This window comes from Coptis chinensis, chromosome 6, assembly GCF_015680905.1.
Source record: "Coptis chinensis isolate HL-2020 chromosome 6, ASM1568090v1, whole genome shotgun sequence".
Classification (NCBI taxonomy): Eukaryota; Viridiplantae; Streptophyta; class Magnoliopsida; order Ranunculales; family Ranunculaceae; genus Coptis; species Coptis chinensis.
In genome coordinates, this window is record NC_141461.1 from 35,627,475 (window position 1) to 35,648,183 (window position 20,709).

General features: G+C 36.0%; 2 protein-coding genes across 2 annotated transcripts; one reads left to right on the top strand and one right to left on the bottom strand.

The window, feature by feature from the left end:
- The first annotated feature begins 450 nt into the window (after nt 1–450).
- Nucleotides 451–1,625, top strand: LOC147492749 (dof zinc finger protein DOF5.8-like). The gene has a single exon (XM_086565858.1). It carries the CDS (start codon nt 672–674, stop codon nt 1,380–1,382), a length of 711 nt encoding a protein of 236 aa, XP_086421984.1. The 5' UTR covers nt 451–671; the 3' UTR covers nt 1,383–1,625.
- A 14,136-nt stretch (nt 1,626–15,761) lies between these two features.
- LOC147492750 (lysine histidine transporter-like 8) lies at nt 15,762–19,658 on the bottom strand. Its single transcript, XM_086568294.1, has 5 exons — nt 19,143–19,658; nt 18,110–18,243; nt 17,416–17,843; nt 17,135–17,266; nt 15,762–16,541 (listed from the first exon to the last, which is right to left on the bottom strand). The coding sequence occupies exons 1-5, from the start codon at nt 19,535–19,537 to the stop codon at nt 16,056–16,058; spliced, it is 1,575 nt and encodes a 524-aa protein (XP_086424420.1). The 5' UTR covers nt 19,538–19,658; the 3' UTR covers nt 15,762–16,055.
- Between the last annotated feature and the right edge of the window lie 1,051 nt (nt 19,659–20,709).

Sequence of the window (20,709 nt, forward strand, 5' to 3'; positions counted from 1 at the left end):
AAACCAAAATCCTTTTATTGCATTTCCGTAATAAAAACAAATACATAAGAAAACCAGTTTGCGGAGAAATCTCTTGCCAACCATTTTTTTTCCTATTATTGCAAACATTATTAATAGAAAAATAATGTTTTACATTTTTGAGAGGGAACTCTTTTTGAGATTGGGATTAGTTTCAACAACTTTCAACTGCAATAATTACTAGCATCTAATGACAAATGAATACTAATCCAGCTAATCTTTGATCAGGTGTTTTTGGGAGCTGTGTCAGACACAAATTCAAAGTAATAATGAATACTCATGACGCAAGAACCATTGCAATTATTTGGTTTTGCCTCCTGTTCGCCCAATTCAAATTTAATCACTGATCTAGCTGTGAACTTAATCAAATTTGAACTAACAATTTGGCTGTAAAACTGAACTAGTATGTGTCCCATTTTGATCAATTGCCACTTGTCAAAAATCAAAGTAGTAGAGTAAAGCTAACATAACATACTTGTGGATTATAAAATCACAAAAAATAGCAAGTACAAGAGCTACAGATGTCATGCAAAAATCTCCTCTGCAAAGCTGTTCTCTTTGTTTTCAAGACTTCCAAAACCCCACTTCACTCTCTCCCCTTATAAACCCCTCCTCACTTTCCATTACACTTCTCTTCCTTCACGCCACTCAAAATGAGGACTGAACTAGAACTACAATCTGATTCCATCTGCCAAAATCGCCAACCAGCACAACCATGTCAAGAAAACAACCAACAACCACTCACATGTCCACGTTGTGAATCAACAAACACAAAGTTCTGCTACTACAACAACTACAACCTTTCTCAACCACGCCATTACTGCAAATCATGTCGTCGTTACTGGACTCAAGGTGGAACTCTTCGTAACATACCAGTTGGTGGTGGTACTAGAAAGAACAACCCCAAACGTTCTCGCACCATTAACATTGCCACCACTTCCTCTTCTTCTACTTCTTCACCCATACCTGCTAACCCGGTTTCTTCTACCCGACCCGTACCTGTACCCATTTCTTCAGCTTCTTTGTCTGATTTTGATCTCAATGGTCTTATTAATGTGTCTGGGGGAGGAAATGGGTATGGGTCTGGTTCGTTTTTTAACCCACTGAATTCGGGTTTTTTGGCACTCAATGGATTCGGGTCTGGGTATGATAATATGGGTGGGTTTGAGATTGGGAAAGCGGTTTGGCCTTTGGGTGAAGTGAGTGAAACTGCTGGTGCTGGGAATGCTATTTCTGGAGGTGGGGGTGATGGAAATACGTGGCAGTTTGGGATTGGAAGTGATGGAGGGTTTGGTGAAACTGAATGTTTGACTAATTGGACTGAGCTTGCTATGGCTACTGCTTCAAGGAAAAGTGTGAAGTGAGTGTGTTCTAATTTTCTTTTGTTTTGTTGTGAGCATTTTGTGTCCTGAAATGTTAATTTGGTTGATATTTTGAGTTTCAGGTGCTCTTTTGTTTGTTGAGAGATAAAAATTAATGAGTGTATTTATTAGAGTGCTTTTAGAACTTTTTGTTTAATTAAAGTTATGTAAAGACTTGGGTCTGCACTATAGTGAACAAGCTAGTGAAAGAAAGAAAAAATATCTTAATAAAAGGTTTTTAAGTTCTGTTTGCAGTTTAAGTAGTTCTTGATAGTGGCTTATGGGAGTGAGTAGTCTATTTACTTTTGGTTACATTGATATTTCAAACCTTTAGGCTTTCTGGGAAGAAAATAACATAGATTTGTTGGTTTATGGTGGACTGGTTGTTCAGAATTCAAATATATACATAATGTCTGTAGTGAATACATTTTCTTAAGTTTTTTGCAAAATTAGATTGCTGTTAGACTTAGAAATCTCAATGTGAAAAATTAGTGGATGTTATATTTATCTTAATTTTGTTTGGAAGCCTTAACATTTTTTTTTCTTTTCCTCTTTCTACAATCACCTGGAGTGAAAACTTAAGGCATGTAAAATTTTGTAAGCATTGTTTTACCAAAAAAAAAGAGAGAATGCTCCGCTTGTCTCTATCAAAAAATGGACGGTGTGGGTCACACGAAATTAGTACTGAAAGGTGCACCAAAGAACAACAGAGGGGGCAGCAGCAACCACATCTATAGCAAATGGTATAGTTAGGTCTTGGGTTAAGATAATTTTGTCTATGCTTCCCAAACAATTCAATAGACTTGTAGACAAACCAGATGTTTGAATATCGCAATAGAAAATGACATGCTACCAAACGACATTGTCTCCAAATTCTGAATGTGGTGTGCATATGGTCCCCATCCATTAGATGTTGACCAACTACCATGATTGACTAGTACTGATGATTAGAAACTTAGGATAAGAGTGTCGATCATAATTTGGTCAATTACCGTGAGTGCATATGCTTTCATGGAAGCACATGTTTGATACTATCATTATTATGGTTCATAATTTCATATATATATATGAAATTTTAATAGCATTAGTGGTATTCCTTGTCAATCAGTATGAGGGACTATGGCAGGCAAAAGTGCTTTTTACTAGGGACATTCCTCATTCCCTCCTCAAGTTTTTAAATTTAAGTTAGTTTTCTAGTCAGAATTACGGCGGTTCACTTGTGGTATCACAAGAGTCCAGACCACAATAGTCTATTTTTTTGGCAAAGCGGACCACAATTAGTCAGCATGTAGCTAAAAAGCGTACTTTAGATGGAGAAGGAACTTGAATTCCCATCCTTCCAACTGGTCTCTGCGCACTGGTGAATGAAGAAATTTTGTCTACATCTTCCCATGTCCCTTTTATGGTACACACTTTGGTTAAATTAAAAAAAAAAAACGTACAATTTCGGAAAATGCTTCTTCCTGTCATTTTCTTGCCATTACTGGTCACTTGCTGTTTAGACTGGTTGGTAAATAGGCCAGAATATCTTATGAACATTTGTAATGGCACATAACGGGGTGGGGGTGGGTTCTATGGTAGGGGTGGGCTGATGGGGCCCTAAACATTTAAAGTTCCTTCAAATATTAGGGCCAGGGTCATTTCGGCCCCAAAAGTCGATATATGGGGTACGGGAAGTCACAAGTCTAAACCTCAAGCCCTTACCCTACCCTAAGCCCTCTTTAAAGGCTTTTGAGTAGGGCTTTTAGAGTAGACCTATATATATATATATATATTTTTTTTTTACTACATCGGTTTTAAAACTCGTTTTATATTACAAAATGTCTGATAATCTACAAACTCAAAGTTCAACCAATCTAGTAATAATTTGTATAAGTCTAAAAATTTAAAATACACATCCACAATCTAATGAATCAAGACATCGAGAGTTCGAATTTGTTCTTCCTCAGACTCAAACCTCACTAAAATTACATTTTAAATTGAAATACATAGACAAATAATTATATTATCATTTTAAATGAAGAAATAATAGATATAAAGAAGAAAACATAATAGTTTTGGTTAATGGTCATGGAAGTTGTTAAACTATTTGTAATATCATAAATTATTTCTATAATAGATTCAAACAAATATAATATTACCTTTTTCTTTAATTTAAAAGTGATTCAAACTTTGTATATGGAAATGAAAATATTGGCTTTTGAACAAGTGATGGAGAAAGGTTTGAGATTACAAATGTCATTTTTTAACAAAGGTTGTTTTTGGTTTCTATGTTACAAATGTCCGGCTCGTATTTTGCTTTAATGGTGTGGAAGGAAATCTTTAGTTTTAGACTTGGCTTGGATGTGAATAAAAATATAATTTATAAGAAATAAGTGAGAAAAGAAATTGAGAATAATAAGTTATGGACTTTGACTTGATGATCAAAGGAATAAAGTCTTATTTTTTATTAAATTTAGTGCTCATTTGTTCTTCATGGTATTTATTAAGTTGACAAGTTTTTGTTATATAAGACAAGTTATTGGAAGTACCCTTGGGTGTAAGTGATAAATTACAAAGCGACAATGATGTTATTTTAATTGAAAATATTTAACAAAAGAATTGGACAATTATGATATGTGTATTTATAGTGAAAGTGTGAAACATGGCCGGTTAGGGGGTTTGGTTAGGATTAATTAATGAGATTTTTGAATTAGGGTCGGGCCTATGTTTTAGAATCTTAGCCCTAGCCCCACATACTAGAAGGCATTAGAATTTGGGCTCGGCTCTAAACTCTGTGAGGGCTTTAGTTGTGAGGGCTTTATAGGGCTTAGGGTCGGGTCGGTCAAGGCCGGGTTAGGGTCGTTAGGGCCAAATTCCCACCCCTAGTTCTATGGTTTGACAGTTGTGTCACAAGAAAATATGAGATGGCTATGGCTCTTCATTCGCTAAAGGGTGGGATCAAGTGTCTGCCATTTAAGATGGATGCTACTGAAATTAATTGACAATTAGTAAGCCAATTTGACAGCAGACAATGGGTTTAATCTCCCTGGTACTTAAATGGTTGCACAAAAACTCCCTGTTAGCGAACAAATACATAAAACCTTCCTACTATTTAAAACATAACATCAAAACCAAAACAGACCAAAATACCCCTGTGAAAACCGGGCTGACGTAGGAGTGTAAAACAAAACCGTTGACCCATCATCTGGTAGGGTACCTGGTCTTCACCCGCCACCCAAACCCGCACCAACCCGAAAAATAGACCCACCCCGCCCCGCCCCGCCACCGTTTTTATGCAGTCGGACTATGGGTGTAGGTTTTATGCTCAAACCCGACCCGTCAAGCCGCCCGACCCGCACTGTGTCAAAAACTGTTGACCCAACCCTATTGACCTGTACAATTTCAAGACTCTAACTCTAATATTTTTGTATTCAGTTTATCTTTTTTTTTAACTTTTGTAAAATTTGGGAGATCGATATGAATACAAACTTATGAGTTCAACATCAACTTCAAATATTCAAATTTGAACATTGGGCATATATCAAAAGTTTAAATTCAATTTTCGAATTTTAGAGAAAATGAATCATTCGTCCTTATATTAATTTTGAATTCTTTTAGTTTATATTTTATTGTTTTGTACCATAAATCCTCGCTTCCATATTCATTTTATCATGCTATAGAAAATAATCAATTTACAAATGGTAAATCACGAGAAATAAGTTTCAAATTTACAGATATGGTTTTGGGTTCAAGTTCAATTTTTTTTTTTTTTTTTTTTTTTTTTGTTTATTTTTTATTGATTGATTCCAATTTTTTCTCTATGTTGTGAATGAAAAATATATTACTTGCAGAATTAGAAAGTTTTTTTTTGGGTGAAATTGGGTTAAAATGATCATTTCCACCCGACCAGGATGACCCACCCAAAACCCGCCCCGTAAGCTGACCCAATAGACCGGGTGATGGTACTAAGACATGACACTTCAACCCGACCCACCCCGCCCCATCGGAGACCACTGGATTTGTATCCCCTAGACCCGTCCCAACCCGACCCATCACTATTTGACCCACGATTTGTATCCCCTAGACCCGCACTGTGTCAAAAACTGTTGACCCAACCCTATTGACCTGTACAATTTCAAGACTCTAACTCTAATATTTTTGTATTCAGTTTATCTTTTTTTTTAACTTTTGTAGAAATTTGGGAGATCGATATGAATACAAACTTATGAGTTCAACATCAACTTCAAATATTCAAATTTGAACATTGGGCATATATCAAAAGTTTAAATTCAATTTTCGAATTTTAGAGAAAATGAATCATTCGTCCTTATATTAATTTTGAATTCTTTTAGTTTATATTTTATTGTTTTGTACCATAAATCCTCGCTTCCATATTCATTTTATCATGCTATAGAAAATAATCAATTTACAAATGGTAAATAAGTTTCAAAGAAATAAGTTTTTCAAATTCACGATATGGTTTTGGGTTCAAGTTTTTTTTTTTTTTTGTTTATTTTTTATTGATTGATTCCAATTTTTTCTCTATGTTGTGAATGAAAAATATATTACTTGCAGAATTAGAAAGTTTTTTTTTGGGTGAAATTGGGTTAAAATGATAATTTCCACCCGACCAGGATGACCCACCCAAAACCCGCCCCGTAAGCTGACCCAATAGACCGGGTGATGGTACTAAGACATGACACTTCAACCCGACCCACCCCGCCCCATCGGAGACCCGTCCCAACCCGACCCATCACTATTTGACCCACGATTGACACCCCCCCCCCCCTCCCCGTATTACACCCATCAATCTTTACTTATATTTTGGTTTAAGGACAAATCGGGCTGACGTCATCCTATGTAAATTTGTATTTACATATGACAATCTAAAATTACACAGTCTTCTTAACCTATTTAAATTTAAATTTTCATATGAAATTTTTTTTCATAGGAAAATTTAAATTTATATTATGTCTGGTGTTGTCGGAAAATTTTCAATCCCAAAAGTTACTATGTAAATTTAAGTTTTCATAGCTTCAATGACTATATAAATATAGTTTTACATATATATGACTATGTAAAATTACATTTACATATATTCTGTCAGGTGTCGGAAAATTTTCAATCCCAAAAGTTACTATATAAATTTAAGTTTTTATAGCTCTAATGACTATGCAAATATAGTTTTACATATATATATGACTATGTAAAAATACATTTACATATAGTCGGGAAATTTTCAATCCTAAAAGGGTAAAAAAGAAAATAAGATAAAATGGGAAATAAAAACAGACCATATTTTATCTCTTTTTTGGAAAACAATGAGGTTATTTAACAAGACCTAAATAATAGGGAGGTTATGTGATATGGGTCGATGGGAGGGAGTTTATACTCAACCGAGTAAGAACCAAGGGGTTGAGCCTCATTTCTTGAATTTGACAGTGCCTAGGATGTTACAAACTTACAATATAAAAACTCTGAATTTTAGGCGAAATGGCAAGTCTGGATCCTCCAATGCCATTGCTTTGGAGAATAGTTCAGATTCAGACGCCCAGTGACCCCAGAAGCCACTAATGAGACTACATGTCCCTGTTTCATAAGAATTTCCAACCATATCCAAAATATTGTGATTTCGCGATAAATATTGAAATTTCAGCAAAAGATATATAAATATCGCGATAAATTTAGAAATATATACAATTGTAAATATTGACGATATTTCGATAATATTTTTGATATTTTAAGATATATTGAGATATTTGGGGATATTTTGTTTAGATAACAAGAAATATGCAAACCTTGCTACGCATCGGTTTTTTTAAGTCTTGAAACGTGTCCCTCCAGGTCGATAGTTAGCATGGTTTCTTTGGATTCTAATTGTAAATGGTAATTGTAATTATATAGAAGAGACTCATCTATTTATTTTTTTTAAACAAAATGAAAGATAATTATGTTATTTAAGTGATACTAGGGAGGTTCTTTAAAATTATCAATAATAAAATAGGGCTTGTTTTAATTTCAATATGGAAAATGGGGGTAATTATTTAATTTAAGTGACATTAGAGAGGTGTTTCTAAATTATTAATAAAAAAAAGATTTTATTCAAATTATATTAATAAAAGTGGTTTATTCTAAATTTAGTGAGAGAGGTATTTCTAAATTAAATAAATAAGGAGATTTAAATTTGCCTACTCGAGAGTTGAGGAGGCTTCCGAATGACTCGGCTATCATATAGTGTAGAGATTTTATTTAATATTTATCATTATATTTCAAATAAATATAAATGATATATCGTGATATATCACTAAATATCCACAATATCTATGATATTTGTCGATATTTTAGATATATCTATGATATTTACATATCAAACAAACAATGTAAAATATTCCCAATATTAAGAAATTGAGTATCGCACCCATATCCTCATATTTTGTACTATGTTCCCAACAAACTGTTTCCATATATTCATGATGAGGGTGTTGGAACTTGGAAGGGTGAATTTGGTGGTTTGGTTGTCAGCCAGTTACTTGAAACGATTAAGTAATACTTTCTAACTACATGCCTTGAATATATAGTGTTAATCAAAGAGAAGAAACTAGATAGTTGAGTGCAATGAAAATATAGTCGATCTCTGTCTCATTTTTGGATCTTATGCTGAGTCCAATGGCTCTCTATCCCTTTAAAAGTAGAGCTAAAGTCAACAGATTTTACTCTCTATAATTAATTTCCTCTTTATATATAGAGAGTAAAATAGAGATAGAGAGTAGAATCTTTTGTATATATACATAAAAAATAATGATAGAGAGTAAAATATGTTGACTTTAGCTCTATTTTGTTGACTTTAGCTCTATTTTTAAAGGGATAGAGAGCCATTGGACTCAGCCTTAGCTTTTGATTCAAATGATATGAAAATCGATATTTGCTTCACCAAGCATAAAGGTTGAAATATGGAAATATACTTGCGACTGAATACGTATCACTCATTTCATCAACCAAGACCGTGCTTGACTAGACACTTTGATAAACGTTGGCATATGGTGTCTGCATCACCACTGTACCCACAGGCTCAAAAAGTCAAAATACAGGGAACTTGGGAGCATTATTTATGCTAAATGAGGATTGTTGACTATAATTTAAAACAGCCAGAAGTGCAGCAACCTTCCGGTATGGCCGTATGGGCAGAATAAAAACGCACAGCTCTGGAGAATGATCAGTGAACTACACTACAAGGAACTATCTTTTCGATCACTTTGATTGTGTTTTCCCATGGATTGATGGATATAGGACGTATTCCATCCCTAGCACACCAATTCAAATTCCATTCAAGACGCTGGTCCAGTGTGCAAGAGATGGAATATATCATAAACCCATACTTGATACTTACAAAACATTGAGAATCAGTTAAAACTATTAAAACTCGTTTGAGCTACTGTACATGGCTGAACCAAATTTTTAGTTCCTACCTTAATTCTCTCCCATTTTGTGTGTAGATGAATGCTTGATGGCTTGACTTGTGCACTCAGAGCTCTTAAATAAGAGGTGAAAAGGTTCTAATAATTGGATCTGACTGCATGCTCTCTTTATTATTATTCTGAGATAGCAAATGCTAGAATAAGATTTTGATGTCTTGATCGTGTTATTCTTTTTGTGTCTGATTAACAGAGAAGATGCTCAATGATGTAGACTTTATTAGTGATTTCCACATGGCTCTATTGAGGTAGAACTGAAAGTTATGGGAGGAGTCTGTCTTTTACTCTTTTATATTCGATTTTGCTGTTTCTTATTCTTTTGGATTTAAACATTTTTTTTTTGGTGGGTATGCAGCGAGGTTTTTTTTTTTAAAAGGTCCCCTACCCCTTTTTATTGATTTTAAAAGAACTAATTAAGCGTTAAACTCTCACATACTCTTTCCCTGATGCATCATCAGTTACAATCTTCCTAAGTTTCTCTAAAAATGAACTAGGCTCTATTTCCAATCAGTTTACATTTGGTATATGTGAAGCTAATAAATCCGCTAAAATATTAGCTTCTCTAAATATATGGCATATAGTAAAATGCTACATTCCTCCCTTCAATTCTTCAATGCTTCTTATTGTCTTGTTTGCTACCCATAGGTGCTTCCCTCCACTCTGGATGAAGGATATATACCACATTGCTCGAGTCTATTTGCACTGCTAGCCGTGTTACATTATACTTCTGTGCCAGTTTCAAGCCTTGTTCCACTGCCTGCAGTTCGATCATAGCAATACTGTGATAGTGAGACTTGCCATGTGCCGCTGCCATTACCACCCCACTGTCATCTCTTATGGTAGCAGCCCACCCTCCTTCCTCTCCTCGAAGTGTTCCATCAGTGTTTAAATTGAACACCCCTCTTCCTGCTGTTTCCCACTTGCATATCGTAGTTTGTCTTGTTATGGCATTACCACCCCATTGTCATCTCTTATGGCAGCGGCCCATCCTCCTTCCTCCCCTTGAAGTGTTCCATCAGTGTTTAAATTGAACACCCCTCTTCCTACTGTTTCCCACTTGAATATCATAGTTTGTCGTGTTATCACCTTAACATTTACATTCTAGGATTTAAACATTCGTGGGATAGCACAACCCAAAAACATTCTCTGCTAACTAATTAATTAAACGTTGTTTATTGTCCCCATTTTTTGAGTTCATTTCTGGCACCTGGAGAGTGACGTGGAATTATGTTTTCTTACATGGAATTTCTAATTTTGCCATGTGTCAAATTCTAATTTTGCCGCGTAAGAAAACATAATTCCACGACACTCTTCAGGTGTTGGAAATGAACTGGAAAAATAGAGCTGGATACGTTTTACAAGTCCAGGGTTAAAATTGCCTAAAGTGAAATTTGGGAGGTAAGTGGTAAAACGCAACAAGTTCGAGGGTGAAAACTGCCTTTTTGCCCACGTGAAAGTAGTGGATTAAAAAATCTTTGAACCAACATTACCTTGTAGTAAAATAGATGACATGCACCAACGCTGTTATTTCATTATATGTCAGTTCTGCGGTGTTGTGTTTTTTGGCCCTGCGCTACTTGTGTTTTATGAATGCTCTAGGATACAAGCCTAAATATCCATAAAAACCGACCCAGTTCTACATTCATATAGGTGGATATCCATCAAGTGTACATTGTAGTTAAAATACACTATCTCATAATAAAATGGACTATAGATTCCAATAAGAGTAAAATAACTCATCCTTTACTCATTGCAATTTAAGTTATACAATGTATACAAAAATACTATCCCGTCATAGAGTGGGACGTCTCAAAATAAAAGACGATAGTATATCAGAGCTACTAGGTGACTTTGTTTTTCCCTTTGAACCTACTTCATAGGATCTCCAATCACATAGGTAATCAGTGTCGCCCTATATCTTAGGCAAAAGTTTCATCCTCCTCGACGTTTCAACCACTTGCCTCCTGCTAAGTGGTTTTGTCAGAGGATCGGCCAAATTTAACTTTGACCTCACATAATCTAGAGCCACAACTCCATATTCCAGCAGCTGCTTTATAGACTTGAGTCTAAAACGTATATGTCTACTTTTCCCATTGTATAGTTTGCTCTTTGCCTTTGCTATTACGGCCTGACAGTCACAATGCATAGGTACAGCTGGAGGCGGTTTTATACCAATAGGAAGATTTGCCAAGAGATTTCGAAACCACTCAGCCTCAGCATTTGCTTTATCAAAAGCAATAAGCTCATACTCCATGGTTGAACGAGCTATCAAGGTATGCTTAGAAGATTTCCAAACGACTGCACCTCCACCAAGGGTGAATATATAACCACTAGTGGACTTGATATCATGAGAATCAGATATCCAGTTCACATCACAATAACCCTCTATCACAGGTAGAGTTTATCTAAAACGTATGCCGTAATTCATTGTTCCTCTCAAGTACTTGGCTAATCTCTCTAAGGCATTCCAATGTTCCTTGCTAGGACAATGAGTTTATCTGCTTAACATGCTAACTGCATAAGCAATGTCAGGTCTAGTGCAATTCATCAAGTACATGAAACTACCAATAATTTGGGCATATTTAAACTGAGAGACACTATGTTGATTATTTTTCTTAAGTTTACTATTTGCCTCATAAGGTGTCAACACAGGCTTACTATAATAATAGTTAAACTTTTTCAAAAATTTCTCAACATAATGCTTTTGTGAAAGCGTATAACCATCACTGTTTCTGATGATTTTGATTCTAAGAATCACATCAGCTTCTCCCAAATCCTTCATTTTAAATTGGGAGGATAAGAACATATTGGTGTTTCTCACAACATCAAGGCTAGGACTCATGATTAATATGTCATCCACATATAGACAGATAATCACATATGTATTCACATCAAAAAAATTAAAGTAAATACATTTATCAGCATCATTAATTTGATATCTATTGGATATCATGACACTGTCAAATTTTTCATGTTATTGTTTTGGTGCTTGTTTCAACCCATATAAAGACTTAACTAATTTGCATACGTACCTTATGCTCATTCCCTGGTACTGTAGTACCTTCAGGCTACATCATATATATTTTTTCATAAGGATCACCATTTAAAAATGCAATTTTTACATGAATAAATAAATTATGAATAGCAACTAGAGCCATTAAAACTCTTATAGAAGAAATCCTAGTTATAGGAGCATAAGTATCAAAATAGTCAATGCCTTTTTTCTGGGAGAATTCCTTGACTACTAGTCTAGTCTTGTATTTATCAATGGAACCATCTAGTTTCAGTTTCCTTTTGAAGATCTACTTGTAATGTATTGGTTTCGCCCTAGGTGGTAGATCAACTATCTCCCATGTTTGATTAGATATAATCGAATCTAGTTATGAGTTTATAGCATCTTTCCAGAAAGGTGCATCTCTAGAACTGATTGCCTCATTATACGTCACATGATCATCATCAACGAGAAACGTGTAAAAGTTATCACCAAAATTGGTGGATTTTATATCTCTTTTACTTTTCCAAATTTCTTGTTCAGAAATTTTAGGATTTGTTGATTGTTGTTCATTAGGAGCAACCAACCTCTCAATGCCAATTTTCGAAAGAAATATATTCTCAAAAAAATCAACATTTTTACTCTCTATAATAGTGTTAGCATTAACAATATTATTATCATATTTTACTACTAAAAATTTATATGCAGCACTATTATGAGCATAACCAATGAACATACAATCAACAATTCTATGTCCCAATTTTCTCTTTTTAGGTTCGTTCACTAGAACCTTTGAAAGACAACCCCACATTTTGAAGTATTTCAGGTTAGGTACATGACATTTCCATAATTCATATGGTGTCTTATTCATGTTTTCTTGTTGGATATCCTATTCTGTATATGGCAAGCAGATAGGATTGCTTCCCCCCACAAGTTCAGGGAAGCTCCATAACTTACAAGCATAGCATTCATCATCTCTTTTAGTGTTCTATTTTTCCGTTTTGCTACTCCATTAGACTCAGGAAAGTATGGTGGAGTAGTCTCATGAATAATGTCATTCTTGTCACAAAAGTCCTAGAAGGGGTTAGACTCATATTCTCTACCCCTGTCAGACTGAAGTCTTTTAATCTTACTGTTAAGTTAGTTTTCAACTTTAGCTTTGTACTTGAGAAACATCTCACCTGCCTCATGCTTGTTTCTAAGTAAATATATCATGGTGTACCTAGAGAAATCATCTATGAAAGTAATATAATAAAACTTCCCTTCTCTAGATATGGTACTTCTAAATTGACCCAAATTCGTATGAATAGGGTTAGTAATTCAGTTTTATCTCTCTAGCCCAAAAAGTATGAATAGGGTTAGTAATTGATTTTATGAATATGGTTAGTGAATATGGTTAGTAATTCAGTTTTATCTCTAGAAACAGTTCTGCAAGGTTTCTTTGTGGCTTTAGTCTCAACATATATTTCACATTTATCATTAGAAAAATAAGAGATATCAGACAATAAACCACATGCTTTCATCATTTTCATATACTGAACATTCACATGTCCTAATCTACCATGCCATATATTAAAAGAGTCAAGCAAGTAAGCAGAAGCAGATTCATTCTCATTAATAATAATGTTGTCAAGTACATTTAACATGAAAAGACCACTGTTATTACAATAACCTTTCCCAACAAAACTCTCATTCTTACTCATAATGAATTTGTCACTTTCAAAAGTCACCTTGACGCCAGCTTTAATTTTTTTTCTGACGAACTTCAGGAACATGGAGAACATTACTAAGTGAAAGGGTTTCCCCTGAAGTGAACTTCAGAAGAATCTTGCATGTTTCCTCAACAGGAACAGACCTTGAGCCATCCATATAGACCTTTTCATCTTTCACTAGTATGCAATCTGAGAAGGCCAGGCTTCAACATCACCATAGATATGGTGGGTGACACCAGAATCTAGTACCCAATTCTTCTTCCCAGTGGCCATGAAGACCTGTGACACTACAACAACGATTATATCATCTCCTTCAACTAAATTAACGTTGGGAGGATCATCTGTGTCCTTGTGCCTGCACTGAAAAGCTCTATATCTCAGTTTACCACAGACATAACAATTTTCATTGCTAGTACCACTCCTCTTAAAAGAAGTGCCTTTGACCTGGAAATTCTTATTCTTGTTGTACTTTTGCTTTTTAGAGTTTTTGTTGTACTTGCTGTGATTACCTTCAACTATATTGGCTTTGGAATTGAATTCCTTAGACAATACATCATCCCGAGTCTTGTTCTTTTCCTCTATATGAATGTGAATGATCACATCATCAAGAGTCATCTGTTTGCGTCTATGCTTCATACTATTCTTATAGTGCTTCCAAGACTCGGGGAGTTTTTCAATTAAACATCCAACAATAAAGGTCTCGGATAATTCAATACCCTCAGTTTTCAAATCATTAACTAACACATGAAAATCATAGATTTGAGACGTTACATCTCTATCCTCTCTCATTTGGAACTTTAGAAAATTCCCATATTTTTGAGTACCAGCATCCTCAATTATGTATTTTTTGTTCAAACTCTCCCATATATCATTTGCAGCACCAGCATCCTCAATTATATATTTTTTGTTCAAACTCTCCCATATATCATGTGCATTCTTGTTTGAACAATAAATATCAAAAATTTCATTAGATAAGGTACTCAAAAGAGCATGACGACATACCTTATTTCCATTTAACCAAGCAGCTTGATTTCTTTCGAAATCGATAGAACCCTCCATGGGTGCTGTATCAGTGAGATATTTTGCATAGTTGAGTACATCTAGGGCTGAGAACACCCTTTCTCTCCATCGTTTGAAGTGTGAACTGCTGAAGGATTCAATCTTTAACACATTAGGTAAGTTGCGAGCATTCAGTAGAGGTGCAATATCCCTCATATTCGAAGTAACCTCCATGACTCCTGAATTGGTTTCTTTGTTCGGCGTGTCTAGTAGTGTAGACATCTCGATTCTTTCTTTAAGATTGTTGGATGTGAATAAAGAAAACAATAAAGAGACAAGGACAACAATAACATGGAACAACCAAGGCGCGGATTAGGCTGTCCTTAAGGAAAGATTTCGCCCCTTCCAGTAGTGCAGAAAGGCAAAGTGGCGTCTTCTCCTCATAGGATACAATGGTTTAGCAGACTGATTTGCCCTCGGATAGGCTGCTCTCTAGAACGGCTATATAACTCTCTATGGTGCCTAACAATAAGAAGAGAAGAAGAAGAAGCAGTGGCTGGGTTTAGAAGTGTGCGAGATCTGTTTCTCTTTGGGTTAAATATTATGGACGCACAGTCCTAGTATTTATAGAGGTAAGGCCGGTTTCCCCAAAATAAAGAAAGAATCCTACTTGAAATAGACACTTGGTTTCCAAACCAGAGAATGAATCCTACTAGGAATAGTACTTTGAAATACCAATTAAGAGATTCCAACACAATATATATACGGTAGCTTCAGAAGTATGATCTGCTAAAGCTAAATGTGAATATACATACCTGTCACAACTCACAACCAGATTAAAGAAAAAGTAAAACGAAGGAGGGAGATTTGCTTGTTGGTTTCCATGCCTATGGAACTTGGCTCCAAATAAAGTATGCACCATGGGTGCTTAGTGCACAATCACACACCGTGGACACAACATGTTCAAGTCCTATGATCGAGTCACCGGCTCATTCTTCAACAGGCACGCAGCCAGAGCGTGCGCTGGCTCCTCCCACTGCTTGGGAGCTTACGGTGAGAATGATAGTGTCCGAGATGTTGTGGTTTCCTCTTCCCATGCAACAGTGGTTCAAAATCTTCATACTTATAACGAAAACATAATCCATAGTGAAAGTTCAAGCAGAAATAGCATTTGTTTTAGATTTAAACAAAGTCCCATTGAGCTTAAGCTGATTCCCAACCATGATGCAATCTAAACGTGGCCATTTTGTATACCATACCGCCTGTCTAGTTTTCCACATTAAAGTTATATTACAAAAGAAAAGGAGAAAAAGAAAGCCTCACTAACTTGACATACAATATCAAACTGATCAAACAAATACTAGAAAACTCAGGACTCGAGTACAGTATGTATCAGGCCGACAAAAAAAAAACCGGTAGTCGATGTAAGTCTCCACATAAAACTTCATAGAACAAATGAAGAGGACTACTTTATGGATACCTTGTTTTTACTACCTCTTGTCTTGGTTACTAGAAAACATTAGTTGGGTTTGAAGAATTTTAGCTTAAGCCCACTGTTCACCAAGCTCCAAATGCCGCCAATTGAAAAGGCCAAGCTAAAAGCAATCCCCAAAAATCCAAGAGACCAGTGGAAGTACCAACAAAAACTGAACTTTTGAGGCTTTTTAATCAGAACCCACATGAAGCAAGGATAAGCAAATGTTACTGGTAGTGTGAGACCTCCTAGCAGACCAGCAAGGCTAGAGAGGAAAGGGAGTGCTACTCCAATAAAGAAAGAGATGAAGCCACAGAAAACTCGAAAACCAGAGCGGACCCAAATTGAGCAGGGGCGATTGGTACGGCTAGTGTAACCAGCTTCAAAACTGTCGAATACAGGCATGGAATAGATTTGAAAACAGCTTAGACAGTTGATAACGACTAAGAGGAAAGCTGTTGCAAGAACCCCTCTTTGAATGTCATTTTTGTGAAATTCATATAGAGCATTTAGAATCCCTCCTGGATGCATCTACATAACAGAACAAAAAATATCACAAATTAGAAATTCAAATGCACAATCACAGACTGATGTGCTATAACACACTTAGGAGTCTAGGACTAGATACATGAAGTTCCAACTTCCAACCAACACTAAAAGGTCTACAAATATAGTCCGGTCCCTGTTTGCAAAACTTTTATTTCTAGTTGTGATGTTGATAAATTGGAGCTTAATGAACAGGTTCCTAATGAACGCAAGCAGATACGTGAATGTAGGCACATGCATCCACTATCTGTGAGGACTCATAATTTATAAAACCTGTGATTAAGATTTAAGACCTCACTTAGTATGACGACGGATAATGGGAAAGGGAATGTGTATCAAAATTTAGGTTTAGTGGAAGAGTTAGTTTGTCTTAGCCCTTGCAGATTGAAGTATTCCGCAACCAAGTCATAGCATACTAAGGCAGGTCTCTTTAAAATCTGTGCAGGTAGACTGATAACTTCAACGCTCACAAAAGTTGCTCTAATCCAGAATTTACTCTGCATTATTTACATTATAGGAAGCAGGGTCTAAAGTAATTTTCTTTGTATGAACATTGAATTGAAGAGAAGGCCACTTACAAGATTTCCATATGCCCAAAAACCGCCAATGGCGATAGGAAACAAGCACATTGCAATGAAGAAATAGGCAACTTTTGCTCCTCTCCACATGGGCACATGAGCTGGGTGCTTAAACGTTGATGGCATTGTTGCCTGATAAACGCGACCAATTGAACTTCAATATGATTGAATGATAAGAAATGCACATTGTGAACATCATATGCACAAGCGCCAGGACAAAAGAAAAAAAATTATGCAACTTCTGGTAATCACTGAAAACTTGAATCCTCCTGAACCATTACCTGAATTTCTAAAGCCAGATTGTGACCTCTGAAGGCGAAGGCTATAATTCCAAGTGCATTCATGACTGAGAAAAGTGAGGCAGTAAATGTAGGCGTGGCAATGGGCTGGTAAGAAATTGTGGGTGGCCTTGCGTGACCTACTGAAAGAACCCATACCATGGTAGAGTAAATGATGGCTGTCACTGCCCCTACAAGTGAGAGACCGGCAATAGAGTTGAGATTTGGGAGCTGAGATAGAACAATGCACAAGGAAGTGAACACCAGATACCACTCAACAGCCGACAAAGGATTTGAAGTACAAAGAGGCCCACAGACTATCTGGAAAAACAGTTTCATAGTCTCCCCTCCAACAAGAATTAAGGCTGTTCCAGTCCCAGCTGAAAGATAAACTGTTGGAAATAGAGCAAGCCACACACCTAACCTTTCCCCTGATAAAGAAAGGAAACCAATGGAAGAAATAAGCTAAATGAAAAACGAGCAAGCTGTAGGCATTTTCATGTTGCTCAAGTCTAAAAGTAGCTACACCTAGTGACTCTCAAGACCAGCAAAAGGTACGGTGACTTATAATATCATTCTTGGATCAATCGATATACTGTACTGTAATGCAGATCGATAAAATGAATCTACCTTTACCTATATGTGATTTCCTACATAATCATCAATGAAATGTGAGGAAGGATTATTGTAATCTTACCAAATGCTGCTTGTGCAAGCTCCACATATCTGTTGTACCTCTTCCCAGGTACTGCCTCATGCAGCTGGACTAAAATCCACAGAGTATAAAGTTGCCAAAAGTATGCTATGGTCAAGGAGATGATCCCCCAACTCCTGTAATATAAGAGGATATATAAAATTTATCAAAACAAATACGAAGATTTTTTAAAAAAGAGAAAAACAAAACCGTTCCTTCGTTTCTTGATCTTTTGAAGAATGCCTTAAACTTTAAATACCCGGTATTAACCCAATAAACAGCCAAGCTAATAGCTAGGAATGTAAGAACTATACAAATCATTGCTGCAGTGAGCCAGAGCATATGCCAATTTAGGTCTAGCAGCCAGTAGGTGAAGAACAGAACCTAGGTTACCCTGACTGGCCGACTCCCAGAGGGTCTGAGTGCAGGCAGAGGAATGGGATGTAACATTACTTCTTAACACTTTATTAGACATGCTCAGCATGACAACGTTAGATCCACGTATCCTTTTGCCGTGTTTTGCTTTTTCCTGGTAGGTTTTGAACACATGTAACGTTAAAGAGTGTAAAGAACAATGTTTAGAACACACTGGTGTCATATTAAGACCAGCAAAAGCAGTCGCAGAGAAGTTTTCGGACATAGTCGAATTAAGATGAGCAAAATCGCCCATGTATACAAGTAACAATTAAACGTAGACTAACTATAACATTGTACTAAGAGAGTCGCTTTGGTGTTGCTAACTGCCCCCTAACTATTCCATGAATCATTCTAATTTGGTGATTGAAAGTACAAAATTGTTTTTCAAATGACTTAAGCTCATTAATAAATTTGGAATTAGAGAAGCAAATAAATTGTCAGTTACAAACTTACAACAAATTTTGTGCTCAAAACGAATACTCTAGAATCTTAGTCATTTGGCACTGCTTTTGGTCAAACCAACAGTCAAATGAGATGAAAATCGGATTTCCAAATCAAATAGGCCAAACCAAAATAAAATTGCCATTACCCCAAAGGAGAAGAAAGAGAAAGAACATACCATCCAAGAAAAGCAAAAGCAACAGGCAATAAGAGAGCTTGAAACCCAATACCAGCATTCAGGTTATGGAAAGCAGCATAGTGAGCATTCCCATTGCGAGATTCAGTAATAGGAAGCCAAGCATCTTGGGGGTTCAGCTTAGTTAAGTGACCTACTTCTTCTAAGTACCCTTTCATATTAACTAACACCCTCTTCATAGGAGTACCTATTGGACTAAGGAACCTCGGCGATATTAATGAAGTTGGTGTCCATGTTGTCGATGACTTATTTCCCTCTTTCGACCCTCCCATTCTTGGTGATCTTTGTCCTGTTGGTGTTAGTATTTCTGGCGTCGACATTCTTGGTGTTGCCGGTATTGATACTAGCTCTGCCTCTGGTCTCTCGTCCATATTCATGGTTAGTCAGTGACTGCACTTGGTGTTGCGCGCAGAATGTAGGATGTAGACCGAGTATTATAAAGGGATTGAGCATGTTTTACAGAAGGCTGTTATAATCAACTTAATTTTTAAGTACAACCCGTGATCAAAGAATGATGAATCAAATATTATGACTGGGTCAGTTCATGGGATACAACTACACAAACCACCCACATCAGAATCATAATTTTATCTGATTATGTTTGTGAACTGCATGCCTGCTTTAAAAGAGGTCAATGATCCCTGATAGATAACAAGGTCCATCTCAAAAAGAACACAAATCCAATGCTATTCAAAACGAAAAAGAAGAAGAAAAAAAGTATGACATTTCGAGTCCATTACTCTATTCAGGCATTGACTCATAATGTTGTTCAACTCTCCTAGACCTACAAACAAAATCAATTCTAGCAGTCCCAAAGTCTTAGAGTCTGGCCCATGATTATAATATGAATCATGATCGATGACTTTGTCCCACAAATAAAACATAGCATATCAACAAAAGAAAATTTTATGATACACAAATTAATAATGTACAAAAGTAAAGGACGAAAGTCATGAAACATTCCCCATTTCCTCTACAGTCTACAACTCATGACATTGAATAATGTGATGTATTGATTAGCATTTTTACATAGATTAAAGTGTGTACTAGTTACCAACAAAAAAAGTGTGTAGTCAGTTATTTGAATAGTAATTTATCCTCTTATTACATCGAGTTCATTGAGCACGCTAACCCTCAATGGCCTCATGGCGCTACAGCGAATCTGGCCTGGGAAACAGGTTTAAAAAGCTTTCATGATGATCAACTAGTGCTATGGTCCATATGAAGTATTATAGCAAATGTTTAATAATTGCAATTCCAAAATCATTTTGTTATCATTCCAGGAACATATACAGTGAATCATGCACCTTCTGTTTTTATAAGAGTTTAGACTAAATTCCTGGCCGCTGGAGTCTTGGGCACCGAGGACACGTTATTTTGAAACACATGATAACACGAAGTAGCAACAAAACAAGAAAGCATAACGAGACAAGCTGCAAAGAGAATGAACTAAAGTCTAAAAAGGGAAATGTAACGCAAATAATGTGGAGAAAGTAGGACTTTGTTGAACAACAAATTTCATGTATTGGCTTTACAAAAAAAAAAAAAA

Excerpts from the sequence above, each read along its gene's own strand:
- LOC147492749 (XM_086565858.1), top strand. The coding sequence starts at position 672 with ATGAGGACTGAACTAGAACTACAATCTGATTCCATCTGCCAAAATCGC.
- LOC147492750 (XM_086568294.1), bottom strand. The coding sequence starts at position 19,537 with ATGAATATGGACGAGAGACCAGAGGCAGAGCTAGTATCAATACCGGCA. Across the intron at positions 17,267-17,415 it reads ATCTGGCTTTAGAAATTCAG|GCAACAATGCCATCAACGTT; the intron begins GTAATGGTTCAG and ends CGCGTTTATCAG. Across the intron at positions 16,542-17,134 it reads TTTGGGCATATGGAAATCTT|ATGCATCCAGGAGGGATTCT; the intron begins GTAAGTGGCCTT and ends TCTGTTATGTAG.